General features: G+C 54.4%; 8 protein-coding genes across 8 annotated transcripts; 5 read left to right on the top strand and 3 right to left on the bottom strand.

Moving 5' to 3' along the window:
* Positions 1-2,237: 2,237 nt before the first annotated feature.
* Positions 2,238-4,864, top strand: BGZ61DRAFT_235388 (Up-regulated during septation-domain-containing protein). The gene is made up of 3 exons (XM_046238270.1): positions 2,238-2,623; positions 2,678-3,486; positions 3,537-4,864. The coding sequence occupies exons 1-3, from the start codon at positions 2,359-2,361 to the stop codon at positions 4,404-4,406; spliced, it is 1,944 nt and encodes a 647-aa protein (XP_046104700.1). The 5' UTR covers positions 2,238-2,358; the 3' UTR covers positions 4,407-4,864.
* Positions 4,865-6,772: 1,908 nt separating this feature from the next.
* BGZ61DRAFT_351811 (PXA domain-containing protein) lies at positions 6,773-9,913 on the bottom strand (the record flags this gene model as incomplete). Its single annotated transcript, XM_046240364.1, has 2 exons — positions 6,773-8,570; positions 8,628-9,913. 2 exons carry the CDS (start codon positions 9,911-9,913, stop codon positions 6,773-6,775), a joined length of 3,084 nt encoding a protein of 1,027 aa, XP_046104699.1.
* A 1,171-nt stretch (positions 9,914-11,084) lies between these two features.
* BGZ61DRAFT_532156 (transcriptional Coactivator p15-domain-containing protein) lies at positions 11,085-11,623 on the top strand (the record flags this gene model as incomplete). The annotated part of the gene is made up of 3 exons (XM_046253830.1): positions 11,085-11,204; positions 11,257-11,361; positions 11,417-11,623. 3 exons carry the CDS (start codon positions 11,085-11,087, stop codon positions 11,621-11,623), a joined length of 432 nt encoding a protein of 143 aa, XP_046104698.1.
* Positions 11,624-13,037: 1,414 nt separating this feature from the next.
* On the top strand, positions 13,038-14,961 carry BGZ61DRAFT_477649 (major facilitator superfamily domain-containing protein; the record flags this gene model as incomplete). The annotated part of the gene is made up of 4 exons (XM_046248925.1): positions 13,038-13,323; positions 13,374-13,473; positions 13,531-13,543; positions 13,600-14,961. 4 exons carry the CDS (start codon positions 13,038-13,040, stop codon positions 14,959-14,961), a joined length of 1,761 nt encoding a protein of 586 aa, XP_046104697.1.
* A 700-nt stretch (positions 14,962-15,661) lies between these two features.
* Positions 15,662-17,093, bottom strand: BGZ61DRAFT_588113 (uncharacterized protein). Its single transcript, XM_046256510.1, has 2 exons — positions 16,911-17,093; positions 15,662-16,826 (listed from the first exon to the last, which is right to left on the bottom strand). Exons 1-2 carry the CDS (start codon positions 16,953-16,955, stop codon positions 15,789-15,791), a joined length of 1,083 nt encoding a protein of 360 aa, XP_046104696.1. The 5' UTR covers positions 16,956-17,093; the 3' UTR covers positions 15,662-15,788.
* A 1,175-nt stretch (positions 17,094-18,268) lies between these two features.
* Positions 18,269-19,230, top strand: BGZ61DRAFT_493682 (PLC-like phosphodiesterase; the record flags this gene model as incomplete). The annotated part of the gene is made up of 3 exons (XM_046250679.1): positions 18,269-18,770; positions 18,824-19,116; positions 19,171-19,230. 3 exons carry the CDS (start codon positions 18,269-18,271, stop codon positions 19,228-19,230), a joined length of 855 nt encoding a protein of 284 aa, XP_046104695.1.
* Positions 19,231-20,450: 1,220 nt separating this feature from the next.
* On the bottom strand, positions 20,451-20,936 carry BGZ61DRAFT_451102 (uncharacterized protein). The gene has a single exon (XM_046245793.1). It carries the CDS (start codon positions 20,893-20,895, stop codon positions 20,623-20,625), a length of 273 nt encoding a protein of 90 aa, XP_046104694.1. The 5' UTR covers positions 20,896-20,936; the 3' UTR covers positions 20,451-20,622.
* Positions 20,909-22,940, top strand: BGZ61DRAFT_588111 (uncharacterized protein). Its single transcript, XM_046256509.1, has 4 exons — positions 20,909-21,008; positions 21,096-21,901; positions 21,953-22,140; positions 22,192-22,940. The coding sequence occupies exons 1-4, from the start codon at positions 20,963-20,965 to the stop codon at positions 22,547-22,549; spliced, it is 1,398 nt and encodes a 465-aa protein (XP_046104693.1). The 5' UTR covers positions 20,909-20,962; the 3' UTR covers positions 22,550-22,940.
* Positions 22,941-22,961: the final 21 nt, after the last annotated feature.

Below are 22,961 nucleotides of genomic sequence, written 5' to 3'. Positions count from 1 at the left end.
AAAGTAAAAGATCCAAACAATGAATGCCGCGGCTTTGCTGTGTGTCTCAATAATTGCCACGCCTTCCTTGCATGCTCGAATCCTCCGGGGTTGGATCACCAGAGCGCCATGGCGGGAAGCGTCGATCTCGTCGCTCGCTAGGGGTCACTAGATTGGGCATCAAATGCGAACCTTTGGCCTGTTCTCGAAGTTAATCTGTAATCTGTGAATTGCTTACTACGGCAAACCTAAGTGGCCAGTTTCCTTTTTGTCAGTTTGGTTGTTGCACGTATTCGTACGCGGAGGCATATCTCTTTGGTCGTCCCGATGTATGGGGAGTATCCCAAACTAGACGTCTCCGAGGTAGACAGCGTAACGTTGGGATGTGTGCCTGCGGCGGAGAATAGAAAGCGTGGTGCACTGCCGTACTATCAGTGTGACCGGCGTTAGGGTGATAAACAGGACTCCGGTACTGCAGTACTACTACATTACTCCATAAGAAGTAACAACACCCCGCATCTCGGTCTAGATGGCCTGCGACAGCCGAGTCGTGATGCTGCAAGTGCTTGTACAACCGGGGAGAGCGGTGGCGAAATGCGCGAATGAGGCAGTCCGATTGGGTTCTGGGCATCTCGGAGTTTAAATCGGGATGCTACATGAGGGAGGGCGAGATTTGGAGGGAAGCAACCCAATGGAACAGACTGGCAAGAGCAGAGTCAGAGTGTCTCCGCGATGTCTCCCTATGAAACACTCATCTGCTCGGCAACAGTCCGCCATGCATGAGGCACAGTCGCACAGGCAGCACACACACATCACGGCACCTGGGGGAGTGGGTGGGGGGACGGACCAACCTCAGGCAGCGTGGCGGCCAAGGCAGCGAGCTACTGCCGGCCTGAGGCATGGAGCTCCTTGTCGCTTCAACACCAGGCACACTAGGGACTAGGGTCGGAGTGCAGTCACGGAGTACACAGAGAACAGAACAGCATTGCATTGCCTGCCTGCTTGCCTGCTGCTTGCCTGCCTGGGAATCGAATTCGCCGTGTAGTCTCGGGTTGGATCACGGACCTCTACTACGTGCTAATCACTATTACGGCCGTTCTCAAAAACCACCAACCAAACACCAGCCTAAGCAGCATAGGCCAACGGGAGAAAACCGCAACAGCCCGCAAGCACCGTGTCCGCGTTCCTGGCGCGCCCAGAAAACCGACCTTGCCAAGACAGTCCGGTCCATCTCGCAAAGCGGCCAGGAGTCCGTGAAGCTCGCGCGTCATGGCAGAGCGGATCCCTTCATCGCTACCCTAGCGTCGAGCGGGGCCGGCCCCAGAAGCAACGGTCGCAACGGCTGGAGGTCCATTCACAGGGTCGAGGGGTGGACGGCGTGGGAAGGACAAGGGCGAGGATGAGGGAGGCCGACAACCTGAGTAAGGACGTGGGTGAGTGACGGCCATGGCGATGATCCAGCAACTAGCAATTGGCGAGCGGTGGGTGGCAACCTCCCTCCTGGTCCGCGGACCCTCCCCCTACTGCTCCCTGCCTCTCCCCTGTTGCTCCCCTGCCTCCTGACAGGCCCTCAAAGCCCCGAGATGCTTTCGGGTCTATCCCCATTCCGCCGTCACCCCCGATCCTAGCTCGCGGCTTGGGGTGGTGTGGCGCCCTGTGACCCGTGTCACCAGCGAGCACCGCCCTCCACCACGTCCCGCGGCCATGTCTCAGGCTGTGCGTGTCAAAGCTTCTCGATGCTTTTGAGACTCGGCCCCCCGGCCGGCCCTGGGCCCTAGTCCTGAGCAAGGGGCGTCAGATTGTCAGGGACAGGGGCCCAGTGGCTAAGAAACGACAAGCCTGTTCGCTCGCCGTCTCCCGGTTGCGCGCACCTAGCAGATATAAGCGAAGGCACCGGCTTGCGGGTTGTGAGCTTGGCATCTGGTCCAGCGTCTGAAGTTTCATCCTGCCTCCATTGATATATAGCCTCAGTTCCATATTTCGAGGTTGCACTCTAGTCGACTCTAGTCCTGCGAGCCTACTCGACCCGAAACGTGCCAATTCACGGTCCCAGCATCCCGACATATACGGCAGCGCCATCCCGAACTAGTCCCCCCATATCTGATACTCGCCGGCTCTGACACCCTCACTCCCCCTCCTCGCTACCGGACCAAACGGCATTGTTTCGACCCAATGGCTCACATAGCCAAGTGCATTGTCGATGTCGACGCGAACCACATATCAAAGCTGGCCTCCCACCACCCCAATGACCTGGTATGAAGCCAAACCCCCAAGCCACATTTTTCTCTTGCATCTCAATTCCGACCCATTGCTTACCAGTCCCACCACGCTCAGAAAACATCCCCCCTTCCTCCCTCGGATAAACCATTCACCTGGAGAATGCAACAACCGGAGCCTCCCAGGAAGTACCAACTCTTCCCCAAGGAGAGGAAGCTTCCTGTGCTCAATTCCAACAACAAAGCCCCCGATGTTGAGAAGCCATTGCCCGTCCCGGGCGGCCAAGCCAACGACAAGGCCGAGAAGCAGTCGACGGGAAGCGGTTTGAAGAAGAGGCTTAACCAGCACAGCATCGTCCGGCGACGAAAAGTCAGCGTCCCTGAACTGGGGCCCATGACTACGGTCCAGGAAGTCTCTATGGACTCTCGTATGTTGACCTGCAGGCCTCTCTTTCGCGTTCGCAAACTGACTGAAGTCGCAGCCACAATCCCTGGACGACCACCTCTTCATGAGCGGTCAATCAGTGCCCCAGGTCACACCTCGAGAAAGCATAACCTTGCGGAAAACTTTCTCAACATTGAGAGCGACGATGACGCACCTGAAATCCTCTCTCCTGTGGCAGAGTCACTTCATTCAAAGGGTTCCGGCCCCCTCTCACCGAGGCAGCTTACACCTCTTGTGATCCCCAAGTCGGATTTCATCGCCTCCAGACTCCGGAGACAGCAATCACTCAACCACTTTCCCTCCCGAGTCGATACTCATAGACAAGGTCGCATGGAGGAGTCGCCAAGAAGCCGCACCCCTTTGACAACGCCAAGCTCGTCGCTGCCCGATCTCACATCGCCAAAGTCGGCTTCAACTACTGCGCCGTCAACCGCCACGATTGCCACACCGGTCTCCGCACCCATTTTTGAATCTCGAACATCCTCTCCAAAGCCCTGGGATGGCCGCAGCACGCCTCCCACTCAAACCGAATTGCCTAGACCAGAGCAAGGCCACAGGAGGGGTGGGTCGGAATCGTCTGGAATCATGGATCGGGGACGGCCAAGGAAGAGGTCTGATATTCGCCCGAACAATGGCCCGATTATTCAGAGGACGGAGCCAAAGAGAAGCCAGAGCTCGGAACAAAGCTCGCGGACTGCATTCGAGAAGCTTCCCCAAGGAGTCGTCCTGTCGGAGGCTGTCGACAAACTGGAGCCTAACGAGCTCGTCATGCTCCAGAAGCAAGCAGTTGCTCAGGCTGAGGGATTCGAGATCCTCAAGCCGGCAGATTTCGAGCTGCTCTCCAGGGTTAGTCATACGTGCATTGGTATGATGAATCTGGACTAACAAGTTTACAGGAACTTCGCCACCTCGATGAGAGGACAGAGTACCTCCGCCGGACTTACAACTCACTCCGTATTGGGCGGCGCAATCTTCACTCGCGCATCTGCCAGTATCTGCGCTCACCCCGCGTCGTCAAGTTCAGCCACGAGTCCATGCTTCGTCAGGAAGAGGCCCTGGCCGAGCTAGACGCCTCCATTGACGACTGGGTCAACAAGCTCGAGAAGGCTGAGAGCCGCAGGATGCTTATTCGCCAAAAGTTGCTCGAGCACGTTGCCGCAGCTGCCTCCCTTTGCATTGGCGGGATGCCCACTTCTCCCCAGTCCTCCCAGCAGACGATCAGCATGACACCCCCGAATGGCCTTGGGAACATCTCCACACCCCCTAGGAGCCCTTCTAAGCAGTCTTTTACCCCAACTCGCGCGCAAAGCAAGTCTCCATCGCCTCAGCGATCTGGCAAAGTGCCCAGCACCATCATTGAGCAGCCTCTTGTTGAGGAGGCAGCGGCTGTGATTGCTGAGGAGCGAGCTTCCTGTGCCTCGAGTTTGAAGCGTGAGGATGTTGAAAGCATTCGCATCTACGCTGGTGACGATGTCTATGCCCTGCTGGCAGATGTCGAAAACGAAATCACCAAGATGAGCAACAATGTAAACGACCCTCCAAACCCGAACCCCAACACTTTGCTTCCCGAGAAGACCCATATTGCCCTCCACCGCCAGAGGAGCCACGAGATGTTGAATGGTTTCTCAGAGGCCGATGTAACGGCTTCCAGAGCGGAGTCTACCCCTGTCAAATCTCCTTCTCCCCTAACGCCGGCGGCGCACAAGAAGAACGTGCCCAGTGGAGACTCCCTCTCCATCCTGGCCAACACCGTTTACAAGCCGTGAACTTAGTTTCGCGCAACTGGTACGATTATCGTCTATCTTTTGGATATTGTCTGCTGTCATTTTGCACGACTTTACGGCCAACCTACAACAACAATCATTTGATACCCGACCGACATTCCTTTTAAAGCGAGCATTCTACTCCGCAACATTTGCAGCATTATCATTCCCTTACTATCTCTACAGAGTCATAATCATACAACGACTATCACGGCTGTTACAGCATTTCAATATTTTCATAGCTCTCCAACCTTCCTTTCTTCCCCGGGCTTTTTATGATGGCTCTTTACAAGACCTTGCCAAGCAGGTTTGACGCTGGACAGTCTATTGGTTTTTTTTTAATGTTACTCCAGGGCATGGAAGTGTATCTTTTTTATGTATAATTTTACTCAGCTAGCATTATAATGCTCATATTTTCAATTTCTGTTCACATTTTCTTATACTTTGGACACAGTGCCGCCACGGCTGGAAGTGGCGGGGGAGATGGCTCAATTTGAGAACGGATAGGCAAACTACTTTGCCAGGATGCGCAGTCGTGCGCCCAGAGAATAGACAACAAAATAAAACCCACAAAGTCATTCAAACTTAAACGTTCTTCGCAATAAATCCCTAAGAGGAAGGAGAAACATGGGACTGTGGGGTATGCTGGCTTGACCGCACCCCTTCATTGTCCCCATTTCCTTAATTCTTGAGTTAATGCCGAGGGAACAAAACGGACTAGGCGATCTCTAACTGGTCCATTTTCGTTTGTATCTTAACTTTGCTGTCTTCGGCCCGAAGCTCAGTGGTAAATACCGGCAGGGCCAGCTGGACCCTGGGTTCATGTCGAAGAGCGGCCAGGCTGTATCCCACTCAATGAGGAAGCTGCAGGGTCCGCTCGCTATCACGAGGTGATGTCACTCTTGACTGTTGGTTGAAATGGTGATGGATGTGGACCAGGGTGCCTTTTGGGCGTGCTGTCTAGATTCGGGATGTCGATGGTCTGCCCCTGAGGAGCAAGGGCAATCCCGGAAGGCGATGGGGCAGGGGGGCAGAGAGTCGCCCACATCTCTAAATCTGCTTGCTGGGGGAGAGCACGCACGCGTGAACTCTGTGTTGGGTATGTGGTTTCAGTTGCGGAGAAGAATAGACGATGCAGGTAGCGTGTGTGTCGTGGAGGTTGCGATAGGGTCCTGTTAGCCCTTCGCCTTCAGCACGCGTCGCAGGTTTGATGATGAGCGGCGCAACGGGTCCTCTCCTTTGACACAGAAACCCTTGGATGCTGCTCCCGCTCCCACGCAGATCCTCGTGGATGGATCCGCTCGTGCCTAATACGGCAAGATGATGGACACTCGAATCGACGCTCGCCCGACCTCGTTCCTAGGAACCAGTTGCGCCGGCCTGTCGACGAACCCTTCCGATGCTACTCACGTCAACGCGCGACTATGACCGGCCGCAACTAGCGTCGTCCGAACCCTAGGGGGACGGATTTTGACACCGGTCAACGGTCAACACGTGCTGCGCGGCGCACCGAGCGTGCATCTCGACCTGGTCGTATGACAAGCCTACATTGCCATGACACGCTGGGGATGGAGGCCAGTCAGTCCCCGGCCGGAATGGGAAGTCCTCGCCCGTCTCCCTCGTGGCCCCCCCGCAGACGCTTGCCCGCTCGCTCCTAGGGACCCGGCGGGCGCGGAGATTTGAGGACCGCTACAGGAGGGAGAGAGGCCTTAACGGCGCGCCGCCAGCAGGGTGGACAAGCAAGTGCCAGGGGAAAAGACGACGCTGGGAACTGGGGGCCAGCTCCCATGCGTGCAGTGGATGCTCCCAGAAGGATCTTCCCAGTAGCCGACGTCCCCAGTAGTCGGCGTCCCTGGTAGCCGGACATTCCCATGCCATACTGTACTCAGTAACTTAGACCTTCAAGGCTGAGATGGACAGGGTTCTCCTTGCCCAACACCTGCTGAGGGCCCATCTCTGCACTAGGTACACCGTTGGAAGCTGACGTACGCTTCACCGGACGGATAAACTGCCCCTCGTCGCAGTCCGCCAGCGGGATCGGGTCCGGACGGTACGGTGACGGGCGTGGGTGGCTTCGAGAACACCTCGCTTGGCACCTAGCTCAGGTGGAAGAAACAACTCATTAGAGGCCATGGCGGAAGCATCGGGAGCGGCTTTGCTCGTGTCGTGCTAAGTGATATCAGTATTAATAATTCGTAGAGGTCGTCTAGGCCTGGTCGGCGACTATTTGTTGTACATGACGATGATAATGCAATTGCTCCGCTGGCGCATCTCCCGAGCTCGCCGTCTCTGGAAGTCCCTTTCAAGTTCAAGTCGTACACGGCCCTACACCGAACACCTGGTTCATGTTTCTCCATTACGTTTGCGCATCAATGCGTCACAATCCTGACCATCTGCAAGATCAAACCAAACATCAGCCCTCTCGCCACCTCCTCGGTTTGCAGACAGTCAAACACCCTCCCTAGGGCTTCGCCCGTCGCTGCTTGTCCCATGACACCCTTCAGCGCCGCTGGCACGCCGCTCTGGATCAGTAGCTTCCGGGCCTTGACCCGTAGCTGCTCCTTCTCTTCTGCCGTCGGCTCAGGTGGCCACTCGGCGAGTTCTAGCTCTGTTGGCATCATGTTCTCTCGCAGTTTGCGGAACTGAGCTGCGATGCCTGCGTCAGAGGTGTTGGCGTCGATGACAGAGTTTTGTATTAGCGACTGCACCGTCAGCAGCGAGGGGTTGCCTGGACGTAGTAAAAACGATTTCGCTGCTGTAAGAAGTGTACGGCGGATGTTCCACGCTGACGACAATGTATACATCTCGTTGATGACGGCGAATCCCAGCTCCACCGCCACCCGCGTCTCAGCCTCGGAAAGTTGGGCATACTGGCGGCCCGGCTTCTGAGGTCCCTTCTTGCCTCCCGTCACAGATGGAGGAGGCGTTGGGACTTGTTGAGATCCACCGCGCCTGTGCTTCTCTGTTGTGACGTTCTCGCCATCGCCCATCTTGCCTAGCATATCGCCGCCGCTCGTTGGCGATCCATAGTCATCCGCCATCTGGTCTGGTGGAGGAGGCAGCTTCATAAACTCGAGACTGGCTGATGAGGGAGATCGCAACTGGGCTAGACTCGGCGCGCGGCTGTGCTCCCGACTAGGTCGAGCGCTCGCCGGCGCTGAGCCTGAATCCATGCGCATGATTCTGGCGTCTCCATCCGAGTCGCCCTGCGACTGGTAGCTTGGGCGGCGTTCCATGGGCGGCATTTTGCCGGGCTGCGTAGAGACGACAGATGACCGCTGGCTGTCCAGGCTGTCTCGTGTCGATCGCACGGGAGACTTAATACTGTCTAACCGGGGGGGTGTCGAGATGGAGAGTCTACTGGAATTCGCCGTCAGATCCACGGATTGGCTTGTCGATCTCCTGTTAAGTGCAGCGATGTTGCCAAACACGCCCGTGACACCGCCTACCAAAGTCTTGCCACCTTCCATGGCTCCCTTAGGCGCTGTTGTGAGAACGTCAAGCATGTTCTTGCCAACAGCCTCCCAGCCAAAGCCCGACTTGGAATCTCCATGAGTATGTCCTTGGGACTTCTCCAGGAACCGCCTCATACCCTCGCTCTCAGCCAGGCTCTTATACCAGCAAGCATCCCGCAGGTACCTCTCAAGCTCTCCCCGGAGCGACTCCCGGGTGTGAACCTTCCAGTTTGGCAGATCTTTGTGAAGCTCCGTGAATGCTGTTGCACCAGAGATGTTCGCAATTCGCCTGAGAATCTCATGGAGAGTTTCAAAGTCGGAATATCTACGCACAATCATCCAACCCGAATAGCCTGCGACTGAGGGTTCAACCTGGACCCAATAGTCCCAGTTGGGCTTGGTTCGGATGCGGCCTTTCTCGCCGGAAGCATCATCGTGTAGAGTTAGCCCGGCGTTGTGAAGAGTAAACGGCGTCTTCTTGGGCACATCTTCCTCTGCGTCGTTTTCTTGGCCTGGGGGCACGATCTGGTCGAAACTTGTAAATCGGGCGCCATCGGAATCCTTTAGGGACGAGTTGGGGCTTGAATTGTCCACTGGCGATTGAGGTGTATTGGGAGTCGGGGCTGCGTCGCTCCTTGCAGAGAAGCCATCGGTTGATGTAATCGATGAGAATGATTTGTGGCCGTTAGGCACTGCACCAGGAGACAGCTCGCTAGTACTAAACCGCTTCAGCTTGTTTTCACTGTCACTCGAGGTTCTGCCCTGAGACACTTCGGTGGCCGTCGAGTCTCGCTTGCGGCGAGCTTCCTCTTTGGCAATCATCTCATTCATCCGCTTCATCTCTCCCATGGCCTCTTCCATCTCCTCATCTGCCTTGCTGAGCTTCTTCTTATGGCCGACTGTTTCCCTTCGACGCCCCCTTTCATTCTCCAACGAGCTCCGGCCGGGTTTGGCGATGCCGATGTTGCCGACGTTTCCGTCCAAGTCAGCGAACACATTTTGTGTCACTGTCGCTGTCTCGGGTCCAGTTTGCATGCCGACGTCGATGGCATGATTGAGATTTGGCTCTCCAGCTTCGAGGAGGTACACAATCCACCCGTTGATCCACTCGGGTTTGCTGCATGTTTGCAGAGTCTTCTCGAGGACCGAGTTTGCCAGAATTTCCCTGAGGAACACCCGGAGAGGGTCGCAATTGTATGAGTTGCGGTCTAGGAACGCAAGCAAGTCTTCCGCAACCATTTTGAACTTTGCCGCCTGCTGTCGCTGGTTCAATAGGTTCGCCAAATGGCAGTCGGGGTTCGCAGCAAGGTAATTGTTCACAGCGTCGGCCGCAGTCATGTTGCTATCAGGAGGGAGGTCGGAAAATGCGGCAGCGAGCTCTGACATGAAGACAATGACGATGGAGGATGAGTTGGTAAGGAGATCGAGGAACGCATCAGCCGGTCGCTTCCGGCTCATGTGGTTGGAGATGGCGAGGAGATAAGAGGTGAGAGTCCGCCGGCAAGCAAGAGGGAAGGCATGGTCTGAAGGGATAATAGGGCTGTACCACCACTTGACGTAGTCTCTAACCACTGCGTCAACGAGCCCTCCCAGTGCCTCGCGGGTTTCCGGACGGAAGTCGTCGAGGGCCCTGATGGCGGAGTCCTCGTCATCGCTGCTGTCGTCAGCCTCCACCTTCGCCTTGTTGTTCGTCGATTCGTGTAGAATTCGTTCCAGGATATCGATGCCCCGTTCTCCTCGGACAGCCTTGGAGACTTCTGGGTTCCTCTGTTCCCACGAGATGAATCCGACGACTCCGCCGAATGCACCGATAAGAACCAGTCCTAGTCGGCCGAGGGTAATGTATGTGACGGCCGCGAAGCCGACGGCAACTCCGGCAAGTGAGCCGGTAGTGGCGGTTGCGAGGAAGTGAAGGATCTTTGCGACGGGTGTGTCTTCTCCTGGTGTTGTGGTATTCGTAGTCGTCGTAGTCGTCGAGGTGGTCGCGTGCGCCGTTGTTAGGGCTGAAGGGGTCTGGGGCTGGCCATCAGCCAGCTTTCCGCCGAACGCATCCATCAACGGCTGCTTCTCGCTGTCTGCTGCTGATGGCGACCGACTAGGCTCTAGGCCGTCCGAATTGTGCGCGCCCACAAGTGCGGCGCTTGCTGGGAGCGCATCGTGATCGGCAGTTGAATTCATCGGTGGTGGGAAGCTTTCGAGATGCTTGGCGCAGAATCGGGGGAGCTTCCCTGAGGGGCAACGAAAACAGGGACCGTGATGAGATGGTCGCAGGAGATCGCCAGCATTGCCTTGCAGCAGACAGATTTATCAAGAAGAGAAAATATCGCAATGCCAGTATTCGGGGGGGCTGTTGCTCGGGCCGTGGTAACTGGAACACTGGCTGTCTAGACGTGACTGTGGGTGAGAGGGATTGGTTTCAAATTGCTTGGACGGATTGGATTGCTGCTGTCTCTGTCAATCAAAGCCCCCATGCCCCCCAACACATCCAAAAGTATCCTTCAGGGGGTCTAGACCCAGTCAGCGGGCTTCTAGGCGGCTGGCCAGTGGACGGGCGCCGTCCGCATCAACGACAGTGGCTGTAATTGACACACTAAAAACGGAAGCCGACCAGCCAAGCAGCCAAGCATTGCCCCTGACACGCCGCCATCCACACGCCAAAGCCAGCAAAGCCGCCCTGCCCCGTCCACTCACTCCACCAAAGGGAAACACGAAACATGCAGCTACGTATTTATCGCTTCATTCCTGGTCAATTCGTATTTTTTTCTCCTTGCCCACTTCGCTTCTTGAGTCCTCTGAATACGAACCTCTCCCCGTGGCGACTGAAGCTGCTTCATGGACGGTACGAGGTAGATTACACCACTTAAGCGAGCAAAGCAAGATTGCATAACCTCCATATGAACAAGGAATACTACGAATACGGCCCACCCCAGCGATCCCACTATCAGTTGAGATGAGCTACCCCACCTCCCTCTGTAATGTGTGTCACGTGTGTTGGCGTTTCCAGATGGAGCCGTCTCATTGCGCGCCAAACGCGTTCCCGAGCGCTGACTTGGACTCCCTCCATGTCGATCCATCGCGACTGCATCTGTCCAAGACATTCCATCCCACTCCCCGCTAGAGGTCGTGTCGCAATCCTCAACTCGGTATTTTGCAACTGAAAACATCCTGCGCGACGCGACGCGACACCGGCAAAATGTCAAAGTATTCCAAGAAGCGCAGTGCGAGCATGGTCGAGGATGACGAGGGGGGCTCCAGCATTGCGCCAAAGCCAGCCAAGAAGGCAAAGGGCTCCTCTTCGGGCGCTGGTTCGCATGGCAAAGATGACGAAGGAAACCCCTTCTGGGAGGTATGCGCATCAAGCCGAGGTGGTCAAGTAGCCAAGCACTAATATACATCAGCTGTCAAATAAGCGTCGGGTGGGAGTCTCGCAGTTCAAGAAGATAAGTCTCATCAATATCCGAGAGTTCTACGAGAAGGACGGCAAGACGCTCCCGGGAAAGAAGGTGAATTTATCCGTATTCCCTGGACCCTGAAGTGATTACTTACCAAGTTTGTCAGGGCATCTCCCTCTCCGTCGAACAATACACGGCCCTGCTCAAGGCAGTCCCGGCTATCAATGCCGCTTTACGTGACCTCGGCAACACTATTGACGAATCTGATGAGCCCACGTCGACCGCTCTCATCCCAACCTCAAAGCCTAAGAAAGACAGGTCGAAATCGGACAAGGCCAATATCGACGCAACCAGTGACGAAGATGAGGACTGAAAGGTGGCCTACGGTCTTGACAATTTCGGCATGGAAGGGGGGAAGCGATATGGAGTATTGGAGTTGTAGGTTTCAATCCAGATGGATTTGATTTATCTGTCCGGAATTACGAGTTAAATGATAAGAGCGTTGTTTGCTCTCAAATGCCATGAGCACGAGAACTTGCACGACGTCACCACCCGCCCCAGTCGATCAGCAACAGGGTCCGGTTCGGAAATAAAACAAGCCCCTCGTAGCTTGAGATTAATTCCGCCATACCCAACAACTTACCGAAAACAGGACATGTCCTGTACCCCAGACAAGAATTTAACTTCTCCGTACTGTAGCTGAGTGCTAGTTCGACGCTGGCGCATTTTGAATCTCGACATATGAGGACCTGTGCGATGTGGAGTTGAAAATGTAAGAGAGGCGCTCCACCCTAACACGGTGGGTGGCCTCCGGCATCAACGAACGGCCAATTCCAAGCGAGATGGAGGGAGACGCACGGCACGGTAGACGCCAATACCATGCCAATTTATAACTAATCAGTCTTATCCAGCCTTCTTGGTTCTTTCTTCTCAGCAGTATTTTTCTCAAGTGACCAAGGCTACTCAAAAATACGGCGGCCCACATACCATCCACCTGAGCATCATGAACTTGGGTCAGTAACTTGTCATGCCTGCAGGGGCAAACCCCAGAGGCATGTCGTCGTCAGCTGCCACGACAGGCAGCGTCTACGCGATTGATACGGAGTGCGAAATTGAAGAAAATGCTGAGGCACTCCGCACAGTGCAGAGGTCGAGTGGGCATGTTCAAAGATGGATGGCAATTGGCAATGCCATAATACGTACGGAGTAGTCGCCTACTACCTACGCACGTAATTTCCACATCCCATACCCTCTTCGCCTGAAGGCGACATTCCAGGGCGGAGGGACTGAAGCAATGCGAGGCATCTCGATAGCCAAGCCCACTGTGCAGGTCACGGTGCCCCAAACGGCCACTAACATGGCTTCACTAGCGCATGCCCCCTGCCAAGGTAAGATAATATGGGGAATAAACCGCCAACTCCTATTATTACTGTCTGACTTGTCCTCTCGCAACCTTGTTTCACCTCACATCCTCCATTGTGTCATCAGCTCGACATATCGTTCATTTATCACGCTCCTTTACATCCGGTTATCTTGATGCTTTTCCCATATATCACCTTTGCGGCCCTTTGACGCAGTAAAAGACGACTCCGTCACCCACAACCTCATCGCGAGGTGACGTAGGCACTGACGTACATAACTTTCCAAATAACTTCCAACAATCCTCACCCCCTAGCCAGGCTAAAAGTGGCAGGTAGTCACGTGTGTCTTACATTACTCCGAGACTTTATACATGCTGTTTTTCGGTGGCGCTGGCTGGGACGGAATTTTACAAAACGATTGCGGCGATGAGGATCTCATGGCGACTGGGTATGGGGCACGTTGAATCGGTGGATGACTACGTCGGAGTTCTTGTGCCCTTGGAACAGGCCCATCTCTATGGCCAATCGGCCAAGTCAGGCAAGAAGGCAAGGTCTCAAACCCAGGATGACGACCAACTAGATGATGAGGAAACCAAGGATGGGGACTATGAGATGCAGGGCATGCTCCAGAAGAATGTCGGCGGGTACACCATCGAAGGCCTGCGCAGAGAGATGAGAGAAGGGCGACAGGGACGGTGGACAACATATGAGAGTGAGTTGGTAGCAATACGAAGTGATGGATTCAACTAACGGGAGAAACAGTCAAATCGAAACTCATCAACAAGGCGATTGGAGATATCGGGATGGGAAGCTACAATTGGCAACTCTTCACCCTCTGCGGCTTTGGGTGGCTAGCCGATAAGTAAGTTTGATTCATTTCATTCCGACATGCCAACAACTATGCTAACGAGAGACTCAGTCTATGGCTACAAGTGAGCATCACACTGGGATTGCCTTATCTGCCCACCATCAATACTGACAGACATAGGGTGTTTCTCTAACTCTCCCATCCCTCTCAGCCGAATTCGGCGTCCACGAGAAGACAGTCCGATACACGACGAGCGCCCTCTTCGTCGGCCTCTCGGCGGGCAGCTTCTTCTGGGGCATTGGCTCCGACTTCCTCGGGCGCCGCATCGCCTTCAACACGACGCTGCTCATCACCAGCGTCTTCGGCATCATGGCCGCCTACGCGCAGAGCTGGGGCGCCGTCTGCTTCCTCTTCGGCGCCCTTGGCTTCGGCGTCGGCGGCAGTCTGCCCGTCGACGGCGCCTTGTTCCTCGAGTTCCTGCCCGACGCCTCCAGCGCCCTGTTGACCCTGCTCTCCGTGTGGTGGCCGATCGGCCAGCTCGTCGCGTCTCTCGTTGCGTGGTACTTCATCGCGCGCTGGCCGGTTGAGCAGGGCTGGCGGTATTTTGTCGTCACCATTGGCATCATCACCTTTGCCATGTTCGTCATTCGGTTCTTCATCTTCCACCTCTTCGAATCGCCCAAGTTCCTCCTCAACAAGGGCCGTCAGAACGAGGCCGTCGCCGTTGTCCACGGCCTCGCGTTCCGCAACCACACCAAGACTTGGTTGACGTCAGAGCTCCTCGATCAGGTCGCCTGCAGCGACGACGAGCCAGGCAGCTCCAGTGCCGTGTCGCAGATACCCTCACACGCCACCTCCGGCGTCATCATGGGGAAGCTCAAGGGTTTCTCCGGTGAGCGGCTTAAACCTCTGTTTAAGACGAAGACCCTAGGGATAACCACGGTGCTCATCTGGTTCTGCTGGGCGACCATAGGCATGGGCTACCCCCTATTCAACGCCTTTCTCCCTCAGTACTTTGCTCGCACGCACGCTGATGCCGATGCCGATTCATTCCAGTCCGAGACGGCTGCCATCTCTGCCGCAACATACCGAAACTATGCCATAACGTCCATCATGGGCGTCCCTGGCAGCCTTCTAGCCGCCTATCTCGTCGATCACCCGTCCCCTTTCCTCGGTCGTCGTGGCACTCTCGCCAGCTCCACTTTCATCTCGGCCATCTTCCTCTTTCTCTTCGTCATCTACGGCACCACCCCATCCACCCAGCTTTTCTTTTCCTGCGTCGAGGCCTTCTCACAGAATATTATGTATGGCGTTCTTTACACAATAACGCCAGAGATATTCCCCGCGCCAGTCCGCGGCGCGGGTACAGGTGTCGCGAGTTTCCTCAACCGCATCACTGGCCTAATGGCCCCCGTGTTAGCTGCCACGGTCCCGGGAGATGGCGCCACCACACCCATTTACATGTCCGCAGCGTTGATCCTGTCAGCATTTATTGGCATGTGCATGATTCCCATCGAGACTAGAGGCGCCGAAAGGCTGTAATACAACCAACTTTTTCTAATGGGCGCAGTGCGCCAACACCGTAGGGCATGTCAGTTAAGGGGGAGGGCATCACATGATATGGGCATAATGCCTTCAACGACCTGGAATAAACTTACTATGTATAGACCCTCAGTATAGTGCCGTCATTCAGCCGTTTACATAGATTATTACTATTCGCACACACATGTTTCACCTACAAGTCTCAGCGTATTCCATGTACTGAATCCAGGAAACTTAACAAGTTCAATTCGAAAGGATAAATGTCAAGAGTCAGGGTTTCCTTATTGATTTTTCTGAAATACTTTTCTTACAGTGCATGATCATCACTTACTTTCAGAATTAGGGTATGTCTTGAGCGAGCAAATGGCAACGAATGTGGGCGAACAGCAATCCTCTTTTATTTTGTCTTTTTATATTTCTTAAACGCTAGCACTCTTGCGGTTGTATACTTGGGCAATTCACCTTGAAGGTTGGGCTGGGTGCCGTTGTGAGTCTGAGTGTTCAACTGGGATTCAGAGCGAGTGTCAGTCTCTGTATCCTTGACATGCTGAAATAACACCCATTCTTCGCTTCAGATTTGGGATGCAGAGACCGCCCGCAAAGTTCGAAACGCACTGTGGCCAGTATCTTCCCTCCTTTTTTCACGATACGTAGAATCTTGTCCAGCTGCTATTTCAAACTTTCTTCAAACGATGTCCTCCATGGTTATCCGTCGGTTTCAAGCCGGTGGTTGATGACACTGGAGACCGATGGACGGTTTGGTCGTCTTGTTTATTTTGTAAATTATTTGGTCTATTTAGGTATAATAGGTTGTCTTTGTCTAGATTTTATCGATTGCCCTTGGCGCCAGATGGAGCATCAACCCTCCTCCGCTTCAACGAAGTCCCCAGCGCGTCCCTAACCATCGGATCGGCCCGGATCGTGTTCTGCACCAACCACTCCCTCATCTTTCCCTGTAGATTAGACGTCGCCTCGGCATCGCCCTTGTACGGAGCCAACTCCATGTCCAGCAGCCGCACGGCATCACCATCAAGCTGCTTGGAAAACGCCTCGAGGCGATCCAGATTCTGCTTGAGCGCCTTCTCTTCAGTCTCCTCGGCAGCCTTCTGATCGCCGTTAAACTGTATCGCAAGGAGCGGGCCGATCTGGGCGAGTGCGATGTAGCCAGTAATTGTGAGCTTCCGGGCCAGCGATATGATCTGGAAGGGGAGGTAAGGGTGGTGGGTGGTAACCCGAGTGAGGATAGCGTTGATGCCCGTGACAAAGGGAGGGAAGTCAGGGCGCGTGACGGTATGGAGCTCAAACGTACACAGCGTAAGCAGGATGAGCCAGCGGTAGTATTTTCCAAACTCCATGTAGCCAAAAAGGCCTAGGATATAAATGGAGGCGGCAGCAACGCCGTAATGAGGCAGGATGCCAGAGATAACACCGCGAGACACAAAGTCCTTGATGGTGATGCACTTCTGCCAGCGCGCAATCTCAGGCCCAAAGCGCTCGTAGGCAAAGCGCTTGGCTGTGTCTTGGAGGGTGTCGCTGGCCTGCTTGAGGTGCATGAAGAAGGCGGCCGAGTCCGGAGCGTTGGCGCCAGCCTTGTCAGGATGGTGAAGAGCGGCGAGGCGGCGGAAACGCGATTTTATCTCGCGGTCGTGTGCGGTAAAGGAGACGCCGAGGTCGGCGTAGTAGGATGGTTCGCGGCGCTGGTCGTAGTCGGCCTCGTAGATGGTGTAGAGAAGGTATGTGGCGATGACGAGGATGTGTATAATGCGGCGGTGGGTGTTGAACCGAACGGAGCCGGGGGCGGGCTTGGGGTCGCCGGCGCGAATAGTAACGCCATAGTAGATGGTCTGAATCCAAGAGGTTGCGAGCTGTTGTGGGAGAACGCGTTAGCTATTGTGATGCTAGGTATCACGGTGCGGTGACAAATGTGAAAGAATAGAGGGGAAACATACACCGGGCAGGAAGGCCCAGCCTAGCATGGAGAGATATCCAGACATGGTAGGCGCGGGAGCATCACAGGATGCTGTTGGGATGCGGAGAGAGCATTCAAGGGCGGTTGGTGAAGGTTGGAGTTGGAGTTGATCAAAGGCCCAAAGACGTGGCCACTTTGTTGAAGGATCACAGGCGCGCCGTTGAAAGGATGCAGAGCGGGATGCGCCTGCGTCAGAGTGGGTCACACATTCGTAGGGCGGTTGGTCCCTAATTAGGTAGCACGTAGCTTTCGCTGTCGGCTTACCACCCGGCGGCTTTCTGCCTAGTACCTAGCGACTGACTTTCCGGTTTAGGGGCTTTGGGGTCGTCAACGCCAATTAAAGACCAAGCCAGAACGCCTCCGAAAGACGTTGGGCTGCGATTCCCTGTTTTAGGTGTTTTCGGCTTCCCCAGTATCTTGACATCATTGATAACCCCAGCACTTTATTTCCACGATCCCCTCCATCAGCAGGGGTGGCATTCGACAACACTACACTCAGAAATACTTAGATTTGGCATCAAATCCGACTCAACCACCCTTCCCCCCGGACCGACTTGGAACCTCAGTACACGTCACGTCAAAAATGCAGGATTGGAGAATTGATACGCCAGCTAAAGACAGGCACCCATGCTGTATTCCATGCAGGCTCGTGGCAGATGCGCACCCAAGCGTCCCTCCGCCCCAGGAATCCATCCTCATCAATGCAAGCTGATCGCTTTACACGCATGAAACCTGGCGAAGGCCGAATGCAACATGGCGGCCTCGAGCGACAAAACAAATTCCCACTTAGTGCCTTTTCCCGTCCCTGAACATCTTCATCAGCCGGTCAGCGTCCCATATTAGCCCGATATAGTGCCCCCATGTTTCACTTCCCGCCCACCAAACAAGGAACCATCGAATCAACCTTCATATCTGCTCCCTCTCGCAGCCGAGGCTACTCAGCCACCGCGTTCATCATTCTCCTGTTAAGGTGGCTATTGCAACCTCTGGTCATCAAACTCCTATTGAGGGATCAGGTTCCGTCGCCCATAGAGGCAGGAGGCTGGCAAGCTGCGCCACGACCATGCCAATGCCAGCCCGCAATCCGACATGTGAGACAGCGAGTCTGTCCAAGCGGATGCTCCCCAGGCCAAGTCTCTGAGTATTGTCTGCCCCTGTTCCTAGGGTCAAATGAAATGTGCGTACATGATTCGCTGAGAAGGCACCTCATCCAAGCAAGTGTCTTGGGTATATCGAATGCCATATTGTATATCAGAGTCTCAACCCGCGTATAAACCTGTCGATCATCCAAGCTTTCGCATTTCCGCAGTTTCGTTCATCCCTTTGTTTCTTCACACTATGCGTTTCTTATCCGTTGTCCCCTTTGTTGGAGCAGCGCTGGCCGCCTGCAACGGCCATGATGATCTCTGCGACCGCAAGTATTCGGACATTAGTTTTGTGGGTTCACATAACAGTGCCTTCGTCGGTATCACGCCGGTACACAACCAATACAAGTCGGTGACGGAGCAGCTTGATCTCGGTGTGCGGTTCCTGCAAGCGCAGACGCAAGACAAGGATGGCGAGATAGAGATGTGCCACACCTATTGCTGGGAACTGGACGAGGGTCCCTTGACGCAATATCTCCAGGAAGTTGCCGACTGGATGGGCAAGAACCCAGATGAGGTGGTGACGATGCTCCTCACCAACATTGACGCCATATCCGTGACGATGTTTGACGACGCCTTCGACAGTACGGGGCTGAAACAATACGTTTTCCACCCTGAGAAGAAAATGGCTCTCGACGAATGGCCAACTCTTCAAAAGCTCTTGGATGATGGAACCCGACTTATCGTATTCATGGGTATGCTTCATCACCTCTACTTCAACCAATTTAATCCAAGCTGACACTCCAAGACTACAACATGGACGAAAGCAAGGTTGACTATATTATCAACGAATTTGACTACTTCTGGGAGACGCCATTTGGCGAAACCGACTCCGACTTCCCGACCTGCGAGGTCGACCGTCCAGAAAACGGCGACCCGAGCGAACTGATGGGCATAATGAACCACATGCTCAACTATGATCTTCTCGGCATCGCAGTCCCAAAGCAAGAAGCCGCCGACGAAACCAATTCGGAGGAGTCGATTCAGAAGCAGGTCGACCTGTGTGAGGGCCAGTGGGGGGAGAAACCCAACGTTGTTCTTGTGAGTCTTCCGATGGGTGTCGCTAAGGCATGATACTGATGATGACTATTATAGTTGGATTGGATTAATATTGGAGATGCGATTGACATGCAAGTGTCACTGAATGGGCTGTAAAACGACGTTTTGGTTGATTGGAATTCATGATACCTGGATGAGCCTGTTTGAAGAAATCGGCGTGTTGAGTGAGGTGTGGCGTTTTCGGAGTTGGAACACAATGAATCGATATAAATGCAAATAAGATTTTGAACACGCAAGAGGCTAGCCTAATTAACTATGCGAAAGTCGCCTGCTCTACTGTCAGCGACCTGCTCTAGGATGATACCCTGGGTTGTCAGGTGAGAATGTTGGTTGGCACAATTTACTCGCACTGGTACCCACACAGAAAGGTGCTTTCTTTCAACTGTGGAACTCCGTGCCAACACGACAACATAAATTACATTTAACCTCGTCACCTTCTCACTCTTGCCTCTCCTTGTTCCAGTTGACTCTTAAATCCTCTACCATTCAAAAAGCCCCCTTCACTTGACTAGCAATGATCCATCTATCAGCCGATAGAGGATGTCGCATTCTCCCTAGTACCTTGACGGAGTAGTTCAATTTGACTTGACCAGTATGAATACCACTTCAGCAGATTCTATACCAGAAGTCTATAGTACGATACACATGACTTTTTTTGTAAAAAAATAAAAATAAAGTGCCCTCTGCTCCGAGGAATCCGCGGTGCTGGCATGGCAATTTCAGTCTAATTAGACAATGGACCTGGGGTTGCAGGGAGGACCGGGAAGGGGGCAAGTAGCCTATCAGAAGAAGGAGAACGCGACCGGATGTGCTAACGTAGTACGCATGTCTTGATAACAAAATAGCCTTTAGATACTGGAAATAATTTCTGTGTGAGCTTCACCCTGGTCTTTCCTCGTACCCAATGGCTCTCAGGCGGCCGTCGCTCCTCCGGGGCCATGGCGAGGCGGCTTCCCTTTCGGCCGGGCTCCATCTCCATGGCGAGATGTCACTGCATCAGGCACAAAATGCGAAGTACCTACGCACCTCGCCAGAGCCGCTAGTCCCATCTCGTGATAAGGCAACCCAACTTAAAATGCCGGGAAGACGAATTCATTCAGGGGTCAGGCTTTGGTCAGCGCACATACAGGGGCCTCCGGATTGGCTTTTGCTTGTTTACTGGAGCCCAGACCCACCAATCTCGGGATGCATCCGATAGTGGCATCGACCTGTCAGTCCGCGCCTGGGGACCGAGCACTGGGAAGAGCATTCGTTGCTACTGTACGGAGTAGTTCGCTGGTGGTGGGCTTCGGAAGCATGTGCTACGAGGGATTGACGCTGTCATGACGCTGTAAGTGCAGCTGCAGGTGTCGACTACAACCCACAATGCCGCGATTACGAGCAATATTAAAACCACACGCCCTCATACCACTTCTCGCTCCAGCTCTAGTGCGCCGGAATACGAATAGACAGCTACTACGAAGTACATCGCCCGTGTCACATGTGTCGTCATAGCCCAAATGCGGGAGGATCCTGGCTGGCGAAATTAGCAGTGAATCTCAACCACCCGAACGCCGGCCGAGCCTCAGCGGCGCGTCTCCTTTCCGGCGTAGGGCAGAAAGCCACCTGAGGGCAGCATATTTCCCAACCGCGTTTCCACTCACTCGATTCCAGTCCCTTTCTCCCTTTTTCACCGTCTTGGCCTTGGTCCTCGTCACTCGCCTCGCCAAGCAGCTTGGATCTCAAGACTGCACCGCGTGTCTCGAGTCCCGTGTCCTGCATCTCGTGTCCTGCATCCCGCTCCTCCAGCTCCTCCAGCTCCTCCAGCTCCTCCAGCTCCTCAACGAACATGCTCCTTCGCAACATTGGGCGTCTCGCCCTGGCCGCGGCCGCAAGTACGTGATTCTCGCCAGCTGGACCCTCCCTTGATTCTCGCAATTCCCAGTGAATTCTTCGACTAACCCAGCGCCTGCTCTTCTCAGGCCTATTACCCTCCGTCCTGGCCAAAGACAAAAACGAAGGTAGCCAGTCGACCTTCGTCTCCTCCGATGGCAACGTCGCATTCGCCATTACCGTCGGCGAAAACCACGGCACCGATGTCTACTTCAGTATCCGCACTAGCCAGCACATCTCCTGGGCCGCTGTTGGCCTGGGTAGCGACGACATGCCCGGCGCCCTGTACCTGGTCATATATAGAAACGAGCGCACCACCGGCGTCACCTTCTCCCCACGCCTCGCCTACGGTCACTACGAACCCAAGTACTTTGACGAGATGGAATACGAACTGCTCAACGGCACTGGCCTCGACAATGGGTACATGACAGTCACCGTAAAATGCTCCAAGCACTGTCGCAGCTGGCCAGCTGGCGGCACGTCCAGTGGGTATATGGATGTCTCGTCGTCCAACGTAAAGGCCATTTACGCCTATGGCCCCAAGGAGGGCTTCAACAGTGACAGGATGGATGCCCCGCTCAAGTACCACCAGGGATACGGCACCTTCACCATCGACCTGAAGCGGACCGAGGGCTCTGACACTCCCGTCCTGACCAAGGACTCCAAGACCGTCGGCGCAGAGCAACTCAGCTTCACCAAGGCCGCACCCAACTGGAAGACGCCTCTGCACGGCATCACCATGATTCTGTGCATCGCCATTGCCATGCCCCTTGGCGTGGCCCTTCTTCGGAACGGAACCTCATGGAAGTGGCATGCTCTGAACCAGACGGTTGCCATGGTTGGTGCCTTCGCGTCGACCGCATTGGGCATCGTCAACAGCTTCTACTACCAACGGGTAGGTTATCCCAGGCAATGGCCACCATGCAGTCGCTAACATCAATCATAGTCTCGTAGCTTCGACTCTTCCCACCAGATCATTGGGTTTGTCGTCATTGCTTTGCTGCTTGCACAATTCGGTCTAGGCTTCTTCCATCATACCCAATACAAAAAGACCCAGGCCCCTACCCAGTATGGCAGAATCCACATTTGGGTTGGGCGCATCATTATCTTCGTCGGCACAATGAATTGCTTCATGTACGTATTCAACCCTTGCTTGACGTCCCGCCATTGCTAACCTGTTCGCAGTGGCTTCACCTTTGCCGTGAACCGCAAATATGGCATGATCCTTGCCGCCATTGTCATCTTCATGTTCTTCCTCTCCCTTGTCTTTTTGTTTGGTCAAAAATTTGTCGACAGCAAGAAGCGAGGCCCGAAGCGCATGCCTCCCGCATATGGCTACAACCCAGAGCCCTGGCGACAACAGCCTGCTCCTGCGCAACACTCAGAATACATGTCCGATCCTCCGCCAAGCTACGATGCCTCATCGGCTCATATTGGACTCCGCTCTGTGTCTCCCACGACGCCCTGGCGGCAGTCTGGTCGCAAAGACGACGACGTGGACCTCGACTTGGGGAGCCAGGCACGGCCGAGGGAGTTTACTTAAATTGGTTCACTCTTAAGTAGAGACCTGGCGTTCAGCGGTTATTGGGGAGGTGTATTCGCGGCCAGTGGTTCCAATGGAACGCCGTCGAGCACGTGTGTACCAACAAGGCGATTAGGATCAAGGCTACCTATTCGTTTCGGCGTTGTGGCTAAATAATATGATTTTATGAGAAGAGCAAGTAATGAGATAATAGGCGGGTTTGACTATGCGGCATACGTAGTGAAATCTGCAACCCGAGTTCCAATTAGCCAGCAAAAGACCCTAAGTGACAACCAGTCCTAGAGGAGGAGATCCATGCACAGCACTAGATGGCTGGGTGAAGATTGGGATAAGAAGAGGGCGGAGGATGGATTGATTTTAACATCCAATAAACTTAATCACAATATTTTTCAAGTCTGATGGAAGACGACCA

Source organism: Ilyonectria robusta (assembly GCF_021365365.1).
Source record: "Ilyonectria robusta strain PMI_751 chromosome Unknown BGZ61scaffold_9, whole genome shotgun sequence".
Classification (NCBI taxonomy): Eukaryota; Fungi; Ascomycota; class Sordariomycetes; order Hypocreales; family Nectriaceae; genus Ilyonectria; species Ilyonectria robusta.
The sequence above is the reverse complement of the archived record's forward strand: the minus strand, read 5'-3'. Positions and strand labels throughout refer to the sequence as shown.